General features: G+C 38.6%; 1 protein-coding gene across 1 annotated transcript; it reads right to left on the reverse strand.

Annotated features, from left to right (window-relative positions):
- Positions 1–542: 542 nt before the first annotated feature.
- LOC143846062 (elongation factor 1-beta 1-like) lies at positions 543–17,410 on the reverse strand. The gene is made up of 6 exons (XM_077354507.1): positions 17,228–17,410; positions 15,876–15,992; positions 3,740–3,821; positions 1,586–1,703; positions 1,196–1,309; positions 543–969 (listed from the first exon to the last, which is right to left on the reverse strand). Exons 1-6 carry the CDS (start codon positions 17,311–17,313, stop codon positions 806–808), a joined length of 681 nt encoding a protein of 226 aa, XP_077210622.1. The 5' UTR covers positions 17,314–17,410; the 3' UTR covers positions 543–805.
- Positions 17,411–17,644: the final 234 nt, after the last annotated feature.

The following is a 17,644-nucleotide window of genomic DNA, read 5'->3' on the forward strand; positions in this document are numbered from 1 at the left end:
CACCTCAGAGACAAGTTGAACCAACCCTAGATTCAAAGGCCCCCTTACAAAAAAAAGGGGGGCAAAGGGCGCCCCTATTGGTCAGATCTCATTAAATACGGGCACCCTTTGCTCCCTTTTTTGGAAGGGCATTCCTCAAAAAGGAAAAATATGTGTAAAGTTGCTACTTTTTTCTACAGGAAAAAAGATACAACCTGAACCAACCCTATTCAATTTTGAGTCTGAGAAAGCCTCCAATTTATGATAACATCCATCTAAATTATAGTAATCATATCATTTCCATAGGAAATGTTTTTCCTTGCAATCCAAATATGTTCATTGGCTTTGTGTTGGTCTTGTACTTCTCTTTTCTTCTTCTCATTATCTCACACAATGTTTTCGAATAGGATTGTTTCCCGGGAACTGACAATGCTTTGGGTTCTATCGGATCAGCTTGCTAGCAGTTCAAAATGGCAAAGCACACGAGTCGCAAGAAACAGTCAGTTTGTGCCTATTACCAAAAGAAAATAAACAGTATCCATTCTAGTTTTAAGAAAAAAGAATACATCCAAAAGACACTGAGATTATAACTTAAAAAAATGTACTCAAACCCGATATGCCTACAAAGGCTTTTATGAGGCAGGATAAGAAGTTGACAAGATAAATCATAATCACTATGTGATCATAACAGTCATCTCGCACCACAAAAACAAAAACACTAGAATAGGAAAAGTACACCAGCAAAACTAAATTGAACTAGAAAATGACTAAAAAACAGCAGAGGAATGATGGGAAAATTTTGAAGGATTACCACCAAGGCATCAATTTAGATCTTGTTGAAGGCAACGATGTCACAACTCTGTATGTACTCGTTAGCAGGTTCAACTGTGAGTTGTTCCTCGATTAGGGTGTCTACCGAAACAAGGTCATCTACAATGGTCATCATGATCTGCAATTTCTTTATGCCATAACCAACGGCAACAAGTTTTGCTGCAAGCCAAAGACAATAGTCAAAATTCATCTCTTGAGGTCAGCAGGTATTGTTAAATAGATAAGGGAAGTGATTAGTTGCCGCTTTTACTTCCCCAGGCCACCCCATCTAGTGTATCCATAACTAGTCTTTTTACACTAGAAGGGAGTGGCCCGAAAAGAAAATGGGGCGAATATATCATTTCCCGAAGATAAATATGATTAATGTAAAGGAAATGAACCGTACATGCTCCCCAAAAGAGGCCAGGCATTTCAATACTGCGAACAGTCTCTTCTAGCTTCTTCATGTCAGTTTCGTCATCCCAAGGTTTCACATCCAAAAGAACAGAAGATTTCCCACCTGAATTTGGGAAACAGAAATGATATTATAATTTCCAGACGGGGACAGAAGGAATAGCAGGGAGCAAGGAGCTACAAGTTTTATCCTATCATCCCTTAGATTATTTTTACTCTGTAGGCTCTGGTAGGCCTACAAATCTACAAGATCTGAAATTAAACCTCTAATTCTAACGGCACAGAGGTCTCATGCAATGGCTAAAACTTATATACCAAGTGCCTGATGAATAAACACACGAACAGATTTTTTGACAAAATTTTATGATTAATAAAAGCTTACTCTCTTTCTTCTTGGAAGAAGCTTTAACAGATGCTTCACGCTCTTCTGCTGCCTTCTTTTCCTCCTCTGTTTCATCACCAAAGAGATCCAAATCATCATCACCTCCCTCTGGAGCATCCTGCAGAATGAAGAAAGTCTTTCAGTACCAAGTCAAAAGCTATAGCTTCAAGTATGCAGCCTATGTGACCCACTTAAGAGAAGAGAAGCCAAGTCTAAAGACCTCAAGAGTCAAGACAATATCAACCCAGTCATAAATATTAAACCAGACATGCAAGCAAGTCGAAAGCCTGACCAAGCAAAAAGCCAAAAAACTAGCGCAATTTTTTTATAGGAAATGTTTAACAGGCGGGTTACAGGGTTGAAAGAGCTTAATTGCAACATGGTAACAAGCTAAAGAGCCATAAACTCCCTCCCTTCTTTGGATACTGACACTCCTCTATTTCAAAACTTTCTGATTAGATGTTGATAGGTGTTTGAGAATTGTGGCATGCAATAAGTGTACAATAAAGAGAGCATTGTCAACATCAAAACAAAGGACTACAGATATCATCTCCCTAAATTTATATACAATATAAATATATATATATATATGGGAAAAGTGATCCTACTCGGTTATATATATATATATATATATATATATATATAGAGAGAGAGAGAGAGGGGAAAATAATTGTGAGCTTGAAGCTCATATAGCTTATATGAGCTTGAGGGCCCAACCACATGGGTCCCACATTTTTTGTGGTGATCCAAACCATACATTTGCAAGGCCCCATCATAGATAGGGTGTGTACCAAAAATCAGCTCCATTGGATCATCCTAACCCCTCCAAAAGCGGAGGGTGGGCAGATTTGTGGCAAACGGTGTCTGTCCATTTGCCCTCCACTTTTGGATGGGTTAGGATGATCCTATGGAGCTGATTTTTTGTACACACCCTATCTATGTAGACCTGGCAAAAGCGACCCGTGCCCGCGGGTCGACCCAACCCGACCCACCCGCAAATTTGCGGGCACGGGTCTGAGTTTTAGTGACCCGTCAAAACTAACCCGCAGGTGACCCAACCCGCAAAAACACGGGTCGGGTCGGGTCAACCCGCAAGTCAGTTGGCTTTTTTAAGGGTGGTGATTTTGTTATGCTAATCTAGTTAGATGGCTTTTTTTTCTAATGTAAAGGATGGTGATTTTGTCATGCTAATCTATTTTTTAAGGGTTTGATGCCTGAATAGGTTATGGCTGGCACCATAGAATATAAATAGGTTGTGGCTAGCACCATAGGTTGATCCCAACCCTCCGATTTGAATGTTAGAGGGTTGATCACTTGATCCTAACCCTCTATAGATCAGAGGGTTAGGATCAACCTATTGAAATGATTTTTGGGGCACAACCTATTTAGACTGTGGGCCATCTAATAGACAGTTTGGATCATCCCACGGTGCCGGCCATACCCCCCTCATCAAAATCCAGTGATAACATTTTCAAAAATAAGCAACTGTTTGAATTTGCGGGTGACCCGCGGGTTGAACCGGCCCACCCGTGGGCCGCGCGGGTCACCTAAATTCTGACCCGCAAAAATGCGGGTCATCTCCTGACCCGACCCGTGTGACCCACACCCGCATCACCCGCGGGTTGACCCAGCCCGACCCACCAGTTTGCCAGGTCTATATCTATGTAAGGGCCTTTCAAATGAATTCTTTGGATCATCCTAACAATGTGGGCCCACATGTGTTTGGGCACTCAAGCTCATATAAGCTATATGAGCTTCAAGCTCACAATCATTTTCCTCATATATATATATATATATAGACACACACACACACACACACACACACACATGCATATGCTGATATGCATATATACAAATTTATATGTACATATATATTTTAATATATATATATACACACACACACACACACACACACACACATATACATAAATATATATACATACATATAAAAAATACACATGAAAGTTTAATATTGAAATACATGCATAAATTTGCACATTTTCCCTTTAAAAAGGGCGGCCCAGTGCACGAGGCTCCCGCCATTGCACATTTTCCCTTTATGTTAATCAAATACTTGATTAGATAAGCCCTTTTCTGTGCCATACCAAGATAACCTAACACACATGAAAGGGAATCAAGAAGAGCCATGCAGACCTTTGAAGCTTCCTCAACCGGGGCAGCTACAGGAGGTACAGCTTGGCCAGCAATTCTCACGCCAACAGCTTCACCAGGGAACCTGAAAAAAAAAAACATAAGGCATTCAAAACTTGAAACAATGGAAAAGAAGAATTATTAGAAAGAAGTATCAATCCATATTCAGAGAGGGATTCATGAGAAAGAAATTCAAAACCAAATGCGCTTTGATGGAAAAAGAGCAGAGTAGTCTTGGTATAGTACAGCAATCAGCAAGACAAATACCAACAGCAAGGCGAAGTAGATGGTGGATACCAGCAGACACATTAACTCAATAAGAAAAAAAGAACAGGCTATTTAATAAACAAATGAGGAATTATGTGCAAAGGTGTAACTCGGATCATGACAGAGATCAAAGCAAGGGGAATTATGGTTCGCTTCATACGAGAATACTCACCTCCAGAATTGTGGGTGCAATTTCCCTATGAAAACTATCAAGTAAATTTCAAAGCAAAGTGAAAAAATAAAAGCTGGTGATGCCATACTGACATAATCAGGGGCTGTTTGGAACTTGGTTGTAGAGAAAAAAAATCTTGGGAAGAGAATATATGGAAAGAGAAATTCAATGCTCTAGCAGGAATGTAATTTTGAAAAACAAGAAAAAATTTTGATTTGGGAAGAAAAATACATGAAAAATGAATTATTCAAATGCTGGAAAGCTCATTTTCAGGAGAAATTTTTTTCCAGAGAAAAAAAAAATCCTTTAGATTCAAACAAGGCCTAAAGTGCCCTGATGCTGCAATGTGCTTCCCTAGTAACTGATCACTCTGGAGCCACAACTGCTCCGCACACCATCAGTGAATTCTTCAGCTTCACCAAGAGGATTGAAAGAAATTTCCACTCAGAGTTTAGAAATACGATAAACAGATACCAATAGGAAACAACAACGGATGCAATTGATTTTACCCTTTTTTTTTCTAATGACTGCAATTGATTTTACCATCTTTATAGGCCTTATGGTTGGTTTGTTTGTTTGTTTTTTGTTTTTTGTTTTTTTTTTTTTTTTGAAAGGCAAAAGGCATTATGTTTTGTGATCCCGATTAGTTCAAGGAAGCAAATAAAATAAGTACCATCTTGGTAACTGTTTAAGCAAGTGGAGAAGATGAATAACCAAAAGTATATAAAAAGAAATTCAGGAAATGTAACTAACTAATACCTTCTCGGTAATAAGTACATTGGCCTAGAAATATGGAAAAATAAAAAGAACAGCGAATGTCCATAATAATTAAATAGAACAGGAAAGAAACTCTGCGTGTTGTTCTAGAGCTCAAACTGATTCAACCTTCACACTTCTACATATTGGTAATGGATGCCTAAATTTGCCAAGAAGACAATGACTCAATAATACCTCTGGATTCGTTCTAAGATGCTGATGAATAACATAAACACAAGTTTCCTATGTTTCCCTGGACAAGAAAGGAAATGGTATAAGAATTTACATAAAGTTTAGAAGTAAAAAAATGATGACACTGTCAATCTCCAATTCTCCACCCTTTTCATGGTTTAGTCAATATCTCAAGCATAGCCTCCTTTTTTGAATGGTAAGCATAGCCTCCTTAATCATAACTCTTTCATCAAACAATGCATGGCATTTTGCCATTGTTCTTTCGGAACTTGAAAGGGAAGTGTCATGATTCTCTATGTAATATACCAACTAAGATTAAGGTATAAGAGGACACTAGTTGTTCCTGGATAGCAGTCTCAGTATAAGGGTGATGGACGGATACAATATTGATTAAGATAAGGTTGTCGAGATAGAAATAGATGGGTCATTCCCGATAACCCCAACACCCAATAACCCTCCAACCACCTATTTAATAAGGCCGACGCACGCACGCACGCGCGCACACACCAACCCCACCTCCAATTAGTTTCTTTTTTTTTTCTTTTTTCTTTTTGAAATTTGACAGAAATATATTAAAATCATAAGAAGGATACATGCTAGGGGGACCAGTAGTCCCCCTAAGTATTACAACGTATTAAAGACCTGGAAGATATTACTAAGAACAAGAAAAACAAAGAGTAAACGATAAGACCAATGACCGGCGCTCCCAAACCTTCCTTGACATCCCACCCGTACCATTCTGTGAGTCATCCAATCAAACCATTTCCCAAATAAAATTTTCTTTCGCCACTTAGGGGAAACCTAGCCACGCCTGGAAGGGTCCAAAAAGATTGCCAAAGCATTTTATCTTCCCACCGTGCTCTTGATAACCTCCAATGCTGCTCATTCTTTAAAAAAGCTTTTCTTCACCCATTCTAAAATGGGCCCCCTCTTACTATACATTTATCCAACTCCTTTAAAAGATACTTGATTTCATGACGAAAAGCTTCTTCATCCGACGCTATGGCTTGGTCTGCCTCATTTAGAGTCCTATTCTCAGAGACTTTTTCGGCCAAAATCTTCCCTTCCAGCTTCCGTATCCCCACCGCTTTCTTCGCCTCTCACTCCTACCGCCTTACACTTCTTTCATCCGTCAAGGACTTGAAGAAAAAAGGACGTTTGTGTATTGGCTTCCCTCCAATTAGTTAGTAAAGGCGACACCATATTTTCTTCTCACCCTCACTTCCCTATCCTCCCACGCACTCATCCCTAGTCAGATAGATCAATGGATTAATTCTCGGGCATGTGGGGGGGGGGGGGGGGGGGGGGGGGGGGGGAGCTTTGACTATCAGGCATGAAGGTGTGGGGGGAGCTTTGACTAGAGAGCGGGAGAGGGAGAGCAGAAACTCAAACCCCTTCCCTCCTATATGCTACTGATCGAAGCACAAGTCCCTTAATATCATGTGATCAAGATCATTGATCTTGTGGAGATGGGCTGATTTTTCCTACCGCAACATAGGGTTTCAGTACCCAACAAACAATCAATCAATTAATCCCCCCACCTCAGCTCTCAAACCCCCATAATCCCATCCCGCTGCAATATCAATCTTCACAAATACAGAGCCCAATCTCTCACTCTATCTGTATCAAAGAAACCAAATTTCGAAACCATGCTACAATCGAGAAAAACCCCTTTCCAATGTCAGTTCTTGGAGATGGATCGAGCGCTGGAAAAGGAGGTTTCTGTCTTCCCATTTCCTTTTCTTTTCCTCATCTATAATACCCGGCTCTACCTTTGGTCGATGATGCAAGTGCATCTTTGATAATCAAGGCCTAGACGTTCAAATAGTGATCGGGTAGTATCAACAGCTAAAAAAATTAAGTTTCATAATTAGATCACTCAAGGCCAACGAATTGATCAGATTGCTCAGATCAAGGGCCGGATTTTCAGATCCATGATCGAACCCCATCAAGACCATCGGATCGTCGATTAGATGATTGAGATTGCTGATCAGACCATTCCAAATTCTCGGATCGACGATTAGGCGACCTAGATTGATGATCGGGTTAAGGCAATAACAAACAAGTATTATTCGAAGGTAAGGCAATAACAAACAAGTATTATTCGAAGGTAAGGCAATAACAAACAAGTATTATTCGAAGGTCGGGTCTTAGTGTCTTACACATGTAGACACCCCCATTTTGTTCCACTTTAGCCGACGGAGGCCTACAATAGTGACTTAATCATCCGAATATCCGATCTTGTGATCTCATAGTTGAAGACCTTCAAAGTTGGCAGTTGGATCATCCCGATTGCCCCTCAAGGATTTAATCATCAGAATCAAGAGCTGAAAATCCTCAAACAAATTCCCTCTATTTTTGGGCCATAAAAAATAATGATATGATTGCTTAAATTGCTAATCCGGACAAAATTACATTAGGATGACTCACAACCAAACTTCCGAAGGCTTAGGAAAGCGCTCCAATGGCTCTTCTTATAGCTTCTCAAAGCTAGGAGCTTCCTTCTTTCCATTCTTAGACGAAATTGAAGGTGGCGTGACACCTCAGGAGCCACCCCTTCGATCTAACAGGGCTCTGGCGGCTCTTTGTCTAGCTTCTCAAAGCTTCGAACTTCCTTCTTTACATTCTCAGACGCCATTGAAGGTTGTTTTTTTAGCTCTGTTCTTAGAGTTGAGCTCACTCTATTCTGAGGTTGATTTTAGACTCCACGTTGGGAGATTTCTCTTATAAGAAAAAGGATGGAAGAACGAACAACAAAAATACCCTTGGATGATGGTTTTGATGGGGCACTATTCCTAATATTGAAAATCAGCCAGGATGGCAGTTCTACAATGGTAAAGTTGTGGCGAGCACACGGGAGACGTTCGCCAGTCACGTGCCTATAAGAATCGATTTCCGTCCCTCCATTGTTTCCAACAACAACAACAAGGGTTCGGAGCCGGAGCCCACTAGAGGGCTGATTTATAGCCTAAACTAACGCAAAAATGAAGTGAAAGATAATGCAAAGATGTTGCAATTAATTGTTTGAAAAGAATATGGATCTAGATAAATTTTAAAGAGACTAATATGAATTTAACAAATTTAATGAATTTAGAATGGAAACTAACATGAAATTACCTATTGAAACTAACATGAATTTTCAAGAATTATATGGATTCTAACAAAACAAATATTGATGGACCTAGCATGGATTCTAATAATTTCAACAAAACTGACATGGATTTAGAATAAAAAAACACAACTTTTCCTAAAAGAAGGGTACCTACTTTTCTTGACAATTGGTGGAGATCATTTCACAACGCTCTCCTTGACTCAAATTTGACAAGGAAGGTGATGAGAGTAGTGTTGGCCGAATTTGATGAAGGATAGGGGTGACCAAATTTGACAAGAGGGATAAAGGGTAAGCGAATTTGACTTAGAGGGATAAGGGTGATCGAATTTTCCTAGACGGAAAAGGGTAATTGAATTTTGCTAGAGGGATTGGGTAATCGAATTTTGCTGGAGGGATTCGGTAATCGAATTTTGCTATAGAAATTGAGGTAATCGAATTTAACCAAAGGGATTGGGATAATCAAATTTTGCCAATGGGGGAATGGGTTGGCGGAATTTAACTATAGGGGGAATGGGTAACCGAATTTTGCCTGTGGGATAAGGAGTAATCAAATTTAACCTATGGGGGAATGGGCTAGGTTAAAACTAAAAAAGAGAAGAAGAGGGGCGGGGGGGGGGGGAGGTGGTGTGTTTGCTTGGTGGTGAAAAAGAGAGAAGGGGGTGGTATTTATAGATGAGGAGGAGAGTAGGAATTGGCTATATGGCAAAGGCATGCCACGTGGCTATTAAGGATTGGATGGGTTTGGTTGGCTTATGACTATTGGAGATGGAGAGATTAAGCCAAGGAAGGAGAGATAAAAGCTAAAAATTCTCATGAATATCTTCCCTAAGGAGAAAACATTTTTGGCTTTTAGAGATTGTTGCCACATGACATTCTAGAATGGAATGATAAGATAGTGGAGATCCAATGGCTTCAGAGAATGATACATGCCATTCTAGAAGAGAGAGAAGAACAAAATTGGAAAGATAATAGGTAAAATATCTCATGGATTACCATTCAAAAAAATATATCTCATGGATTCCTTCCCTAGGGAGAAAACGTTTTTTCCTCATATCCTTCCACAAAGAAAGATACGAGTGAGAATATTTAATGGCTTGGGGAAAGGACACATGGCATTCTAAAAAAAGAGAAATGAACAAAAGGATTCAGTGGCTTAAAAAATGAAACATGGCAAACTAATTTAAAAGAGTTGGACGTTTCATGTCACGCCCCCGAACCAAAGGCATGGCAGGCGCCGCGTACCTGCAAAATAAAACCTCACAGGCACGCAAGGCTTTCTTATAGAACATTCATATAACATCAAGGATACATTCAAAATTTACTTGGGCAGTATTCAGAGCAACTAATACTTGTAAGGTTTATATGCGAACAACCACCAAAAATTTTATTTACAGACCTCGAAACCCCCTTATACCACATTAGTTTATTTACAACAACATACTCACACATCACCAAAATGACAAAAAGCTCACAAATATCCTAGTCCAGAAGATCCCGCAAGTACAGGGAGGATCCCTCGCCACGATCAATCTCAGAACCTAAAAACAAATTGATAAACCACAGTGAACTTGAAAGCCAGCAAGTAATATAGCTCAACTAAAGCTAAGTCTAGGCATGCTAAAAACAAATGCAGAATTGAAAATCATATTTTCGAAAATTCAGAATTTGATGGGGACATACAGAGTTTGAAATACAAAATCAGAATCACTACCCGTACTTATCAGAAAATGTATAGTAACAAAACAATGCTCGTGTACTAGGAGGCGGTAACAGAACTGCTTTTGCAGTAGATATCAGATACAAGTCGGCGGGGTCAATTGTTTAGGCCTCCTTTGACGTAAGAGGGCCAACGTACCATCCCATTGGCGAGGCACACACACCAACCATCAAGAGCCAGACAATGGCGCATTACCAAAATGCTGACCTCATGAATTTTTTAGATATACCCATAGTAACAAAATCTTATGCTAAATCATATTTTTCAAAAAATAATTTTATTTGCAGAATCTTTTCAAAAATTTACATGCAAAGGCCGCTAAAGTTAGGCTAAATACTTACAGTATAAGTACTCCCAAACCTCTACGAACAACTACTCAATTACCTACATAAAGAATTATATGCATATTAAAATATAACTTAAAATAATTATAACAAGCTATATAACACACTAAGAAGGGTTCAATTTTACAATCCAAAGCCTAAATCAGAGATTCCCTAGAAGTATAATTTTTCTCCCAAAAACCCACGAAGGTTATGATTTCTTAACCGCCCGATGGAATTGCCCAAGAGCGGACTCGTTGGATAGATAGTGAGGAGACGATTTCAACGGATCCAACCAAGTTACCGGAAATCTACTGGAAAAAGTTCGGGGGGGGAGGGGGAATAGGCAAAAATCTCAATTTATAAAATCCTAGAAAAACAAGAAATCCTATTCTAGATGATAATCAAAGATTTCAACCCAAATCTGACCTCCAAGGCCAAAAAATCCGGTGATTGTCCACAAATTTCGGGCAAAAATCTCTTTTTTTTCTTCTCTTCCACGGCAAAATCGTTCTCTCTGTGTTTTTGTCGAAGAAATTAGAGAGTTCTGGATATTACAAGGCTGATGTCATGTAAATGACAAAAATACCCTTCATCCCTTGACTATTTAGAAATTTTGACGAGGGGTCATTCTTCCCTCCTTAAAAAAAATCATCCTCAAAATAAGATAAAGCAATTATTATACCTGAGTCATCAAAAAAATAAGGATATTTATTTCTCGTCTCTTCCTCCAACTCTCATGTTGCTTCTCCCTCAGAATGGTTCTGCAACTGCACCTTAATATATAGAATGGTGCGGCGACGCAAAACTTGGTCATTTTTATCTACTGTGTGAAGTGGTAACTGCTCATATGACAAGTCTTTTTTAAGCGGTATCTCTTTTATCTCTATCACATGGCTCGGATCAGGAATATATTTTTTAGCATGGAGACATGAAAAACATTATGGACAGCAGAGAGAGATAGTGGTAATGCAAGTCTGTACGCCACTTTTCCTACTTTCTCTAGAATCTCATAAGGGCCCACATAACGAGGACTGAGTTTTCCCAAATCGCATAACTCCTCAACAAGAGGAGTCCTCGTTATGTGGGCCCTTATGATATTCTAGATAAAATAGGAAAAGTGGCGTACAGACTTGCACTACCGCGCTCTCACTCTTTCTCTCTCTCTCTCTGCTATCCATAATGTTTTTCATGTCTCCATGCTAAAAAAATATATTCATGATCCGAGCCATGTGATAGAGATAAAAGAGATACCGCTTAAAGAAGACTTGACATATGAGCAATTATCACTTCACACAGTAGATAGAAAGGACTAAATTCTGCGTCGCAGCACCATTCCATATGTTAAGGTGCAGTGGCATAACCATTCTGAGAGAGAAGCAACCTGAGAGTTAGAAGAAGAGACGAGAAAGAAATATCCTTATCTTTTTTATGACTCAGGTATAAAAATTGCTTTATCTTAAATTTCGAGGACAAAATTTTTTTAAAGAGGGAAGAATGAAATACCACAAATACCCCTCTTCAAAATTTCTACATAGTCAAGGGATGAAGGGTATTTTTGTCATTTACATGACTTCAGCCTTTTAATATCTAGAACTCTCTTGTTTCTTCGACAGAAACACACACAGAGCGATTTTTCCGTAGAAGAGAAGAGATTTTTGCCTAAAATTTGTGGACGGTCACCTGATTTTTGGCGTTGAAGGTAAGATTTGGGTTGAAATCTTTGATTATCATCTAGAATAGGATTTCTTGTTTTTTTAGGGTTTTATAAAGTGAGATTTTTGCCTATTTTTGCCTCCTCACTATCTATCCAACGAGTCCGGCCTTGGGCAATTCCATCAGGCGGTTAGGAAATCATAACCTTCGAGGGTTTTTTGGGAGAAAAATTATACTTCTAGGGAATCTCTGATTTAGGCTTTAAATTGTAAAATTGAACCCTTCCTAGTGTGTTCTAGCTCGTTATAATTATTTTAGGTTATATTTTAATTTGTATGTAATTCTTTATGCAAGTAATTGAGTAGTTGATCGTAGAGGTTTGGGAGTACTTATACTGTAAGTATTTAGCCACTAAACTTAGCCTAACTTTAACGGCCTTCGCATGGAAATTTTTGACATTTTGCAAATAAAATTATTCTTTGAAAAATATGATTTAGAATAAGATTTAGCATGAGATTTTGTAACTCTGGGTATATCTAGAAAATTCATGAGGTTGACATTTTGGTAATGCCCCTCGTGTCTGGCTAATGATGGTTGGTGTGTCTGTGCCCCGCCAATGGGATGGTACGTTGACCGTCTTACGTCAAAGGAGGCTAAACAATTGACCCTGCCGACTTGTATCTGATATCTACTGCAAAAGGAGTTCTGTTACCACCTCCTAGTACATGAGCATTGTTTTATTACTATAAATTTTCTAATACGTACGGCAAGTGATTCTGATTTTGTATTTCAAACTTTGTATGTATACAGTAAATCCTGAATTTCTGAAAATATGATTTTCTATTCTGCATTTATTTTCTGCATGCCTAGACTTAGCTTTAGTTGAGCTATATTACTTGCTGACTTTCGAGCTCGCTGTGGTTTATAAAAAAAAAATTAGGTTCTGAGACTGGTCGTGGCGAGGGATCCTTCATGTACTTGCGGGATTTTCTGGACTTGGATATTTGTGAGCTTTTTGTCATTTTGGTGATGTGAGTATGTTGTTATAAATAAACTAATGTGGTATAAGAGGGTTTTGAGGTCTGTAAATAAGAATTTTGGTGGTTGTGCATATATAAAGCTTTAGAAGTTTTAGTTGCTCTGAATATATAAAGCTTTAGAAGTTTTAGTTGCTCTGAATACTGCCCAAGTAAATTTTGATTGTATCATTGATGTTATATGAATGTTCTATAGTGGTTGTGCGTATATAAAGCTTTAGAAGTTTTAGTTGCTCTGAATACTGCACAAGTAAATTTTGATTGTATCATTGATGTTATATGAATGTTTTATAAGAAAGCATTGCATGCCTATGTGAGGTTTTATTTTGCAGGTACGCGGCGCATGTCATGCCTTTGGTTCGGGGGCATGACAGGAAAAAAGTTTTTGCAGAGGGAATGGGTGAAAAACGTGTGGGGCAAAGAGAGAAAAAAAAGAAGGAAAAAAGAGAGAGAAAAAAGAGATAAGAAGGAATATTTGCTTTATTTTATTATTTCTTTTCTTTTCTTTTTCCTTTTTCTCTCTAAACATTTCATATTGTTAACTTACCCACTTCTCCAAAAGCTTAAGCTATTGGAGAAAGGCATTATTTATTTTTTATACTTTAACACTCCCCGGCACGTGTGGCCCACTTGCCAAGCATGTGGCACATGAGGTCCCACTTTGGGCCAACCATCGCATGTGGATTTTTGCTATCCGGGAGGTTTGAACTCGAGACCTTTGGCTCTGATACGATGTTAACTTACCAACTTCTCCAAAAGCTTATGCTATTAGAGAAGGGTGCTATTTATCTTTTATACTTTAACACCTACAAAATTCAAATTTTACTGCAATCTCTAATGAGAGACGTTGATTTTGACGACGGCCCATTTCCTCTTAGATTTAGCGAATTAACTGTCTGTTCGATTCTTATCAACTCTTGATTAATAATTCGCACCGTCAATTTATCAATTCAAGAACCCGAAGGCGCTCGATTGTTGGGACGAGTTATCATATCTCATATTTCAATGGCTAGGAATGATTTGACAATGATCTTGTTGATTTCAATGACATTGGATCATCCCGGTTGACACTTCTGGATGATCCACTTCTCCCGGGCATGACTTTCCGTGCCTGGTTCCTCAGAATCACTTCTAGCGTCGTTCTAATGTGCTTGAACACTTTCTTTAGCTACAGAACCCAGCCCCTCACGATCTCGGCGATCCTCCTGTAGATTGACGTCCTACCCATTGGCAAATTCATGACGTCAGTGCTTCCCAGTAGAGAATTCGATGTGAAGGGTCTGAAATTCAGTCTCAATCCAGGGCCCTTCAAAATAAAGGAGCATGTGATCATCACCATCCTTCTTTCCATTCTTAGACGACATTGAAGGTGGCACCTCAAGAGCCACCTCTTCGATCTAGCAGCGCTCTGACGGCTCTTTGTCTAGCTTATCAAAGCTTCGAACGTCCTTCTTTACAGACACCATTGAAGGTTGTTTTTTGAGCTCTGTTCTTTAGAGTTGAGCTCACTCTATCCTGAGGTTGATTTTAGACTCTGCTTTGAGAGGTTTCTCTTATAAGAAAAAAGGTGGAAGATCGAATGATGAAAATACCCTTGGACAATGATTTCGATGGGGCACTATTTATAAAATTGAAAATGTTCTACAAAGGTAAATTTGTGGCGAGCACACGCGAGACGTTCGCCAGTCACGTGCCTATACCAGTCGATTTTTGTCCCTCTCCATTGTTTCCAACAACAAGGGTCCGGAGCCGGAGCCCACGAGATGACAGTTAAGACTCAAAGAAATTTACTGGGGTGCTCAAAGGGAAAAAAAGTAAAGACAATGATGCTTCAGATTATGACTTATTTTATGTCTTTTAATTAGCAGGTCCGACCTTTCAAAGAGTAGTTTATCAGTTTGTAAATACTTGTACCTCCTCCTTTAGATCAGTAGTAATTCATTAATTGTTACTACCGCTCTTTGGATTACTTGGTTGTCAAGATCATAATTCGGGAGAGTCAAATCGGAGTCAAAGGAGTTTTGATTGGCGTTGTAGGCCAAAATGATGACTCGGACAAGAAGGTGTCCAAGGTAAAAAGGACTCCACTTGGGGTAGCCAAGATGATGTGAGGGATTTTTTAAACTATGAGAATACCTACACAAGCTAATCGATATGATTTTCAAGGCAAAAGTGTTGCAACACTTCTATATGTGACTTTTGACAGACAAACTAACAAATGGTTAATCTATATTGTGTGGCTATCAAATTTTACAAGCTTTGTCTCAATTCATTGGGGGCCACACTATTCTTTTAACCCCCCACCCCCACCCCCACCCTGGGTGGTATGTTTTGAATCTTCCAGAACATTCTCCATTGAGGGGTTCTTCAATTAAGTTTCAAATCAAGTAACATCTGATATTTGATACCTCAACACCAGTTATCAGAACAATAAAAACAATTCAGTTACAGAAAACTGTAACAAAGATAACACTCGGCTAATATTAAAAAGAAACACGTCCTAAAAAAGAGACATTTTTCTCCTTGTTATGAGACAACTAAAAGCAACTTTTTTACAATAAGCATCAATCAACAAATATGATTACCATTGCCAGGTAAAAGTAAAAAATAATGAGATGATATCATATACCTCATTAACAAACAAAAAAAGCCAAAACCACCTGGTCATATGGCATCTCAAAAAATAGGAGAAGTACAAAAAAAAATAGCAATAAGAAGAAGCAGAAAAGAAAAACTCAAACCATCAAAAGGCATCTCTCGCAGTACCAATCAACAAAAATACAAATACATATCCGGATCAAATTCACAGAAATGTAAACAATGCAATAACAAGGAATATAGACTCACTCAGATAATTGATTCATTACCAATAATAAAAGGAAATAAAACTGCATCAAACCCACTCACCTGGCAGCAAGATGAGAAGAAACGCATTCGTACCAGCGACCCACATTCGGAAACTTACCACCTGGCTTTCCTAAAACAGCCGCAAAAACCTTGACATCGTCTCTGGTGATTTCATCTCTGAACATCCACGCAGCAAATGAAATAATTTTTAGCCCCAAAGCCCAAAACAACATAAAGAGAACAGTAGAAGTCTAGAAAAAGTAAATGAAAATAAAAACGAGAAACCCAAAGCATCCATCAACGGACAGGACTCTAACTCTAAGGGGGGCCGTTTGGATACGCGGATTTTAGAATCCAGGTTTTTAGTTTGAAAACAGTGTAAAAGAGGGTTCATGATCAGGCTAATGTGGGCAGTCCTGGCAGCGTTTCTTGGATTTTAGCAAGAAAATCAGGTTTGAAAAAAGCTCTCCTGCAACCTGAGATTTCTAAAACCTGGAAAATGGGCGGATCTTCTACTCTCTTGCTGATGGAAAAAAGGGAGGATCTTATACTCTCTTGCTGATGGAAAGAAGGGAGAGAAGTCAAAAAATGAGTCAAAAACGACGGCTGGTCCGCTCCTTCTCTTGTCTCTAACCCTCTTTTAGCCGAACCCAACTAGTTTGGGACAAAGGCTTTGTTGAGTTGAGTTGAGTTGAGTTGAGAAAAGACTGCCTATCGATTACATATTCCAATATAAAAACTCAAGAAAAAATAGAAATCTAACCAAATCGTAGAACAGATCTAGCTCATAAAACTATCTATTAGAAACTTACCGATTTCTCCAAAAGCTTAAGCTGTTGGAGAAGGGGAGTATTTAATCTTTTATACTTTAACACTCCCACTCACGTGTGGCCCACTTGGCAAACACATGTGGCCCACCTTGGCCCGATCATTGCATGTGGATTTTTTTTACAACAGGGAGGATTGAACTCGAGACCTTTGGCTCTGATACCATGTTAGAAACTTACCGACTTCTCCAAAAGCTTAAGCTGTTGAAGAAGGGCAGTATTTAATTTTTTATACCTTAACACTATCAATTTTTTTAACTTAAAGACTACCTATCAATTACATATTTCAATATAAAAACTTGGAAAAAAAAAAAAAAAAAACTGGCCAAATCATAGAACAGATCTAGGAAGTAATAAAACCCGCAAAATATTAAATTATTAGCTAAATTAACAAACAAGTAACATAAAATTGGTATAAAAATTAAATATTTGAGAAATTAGCATCTAGAATCAAGAAGAATTGACAAGATATTTAGCTCAGTAAACCAAGATCCATAAGGAAAATCAAAGAAAATAACCCAAATCTACAGTAGAAAATAAAAACAATGAAATTTAAAAGAAGATAGAGAGAATAGTAGAAATTACCCAGAAATATAGGTTTTTCCTTTAAGGTAATGATCGAGGGATTTGATTCCAGTTTCGGTGTGAAGATCAGAGAAGGAAATCGCCATTACAAAATCGAAGATAGGAGGTGGAAACCCTAAAAAATATAGAAACCCTAGAAAAAGATAGAAACCCTAGAACACTGAAAAGAGGAGTTGTAGAGAGTGAACGTTGTATATTTATATATGAAAGTGTCTCGAAATTCTCGTCTTTTGTTCGTTAATGATAAATTCGCACCTCCTGTAGGATAATTCGCTCCCCTGTAACGTGAATTGAAGTTAGAAAGCGCTAAAGTTTTACACACACCCTCTTTTAAAGGTGGTGTGAATTAATCTATAGGGGGTGCGAATTTATAATCTCCAATCTTTTCCTTCCTATCTTTTGGTTGTGTTTGGATTA

Source organism: Tasmannia lanceolata, unplaced genomic scaffold, assembly GCF_043159265.1.
Source record: "Tasmannia lanceolata isolate RefF3 unplaced genomic scaffold, GAP_Taslan_0.1 ptg000002l, whole genome shotgun sequence".
Taxonomy (NCBI): Eukaryota; Viridiplantae; Streptophyta; class Magnoliopsida; order Canellales; family Winteraceae; genus Tasmannia; species Tasmannia lanceolata.

Bases quoted from the DNA above. Each gene is read 5' to 3' on its own strand.
- LOC143846062 (XM_077354507.1), bottom strand. From the start codon at position 17,313: ATGGCGATTTCCTTCTCTGATCTTCACACCGAAACTGGAATCAAATCC. The intron at 3,822-15,875 runs GTGAGTGGGTTT...TTTTTTTTTCAG, and splicing joins TCTTCTCATCTTGCTGCCAG to GTTCCCTGGTGAAGCTGTTG. The intron at 970-1,195 runs GTACGGTTCATT...TTTGGCTTGCAG, and splicing joins TGGCCTCTTTTGGGGAGCAT to CAAAACTTGTTGCCGTTGGT.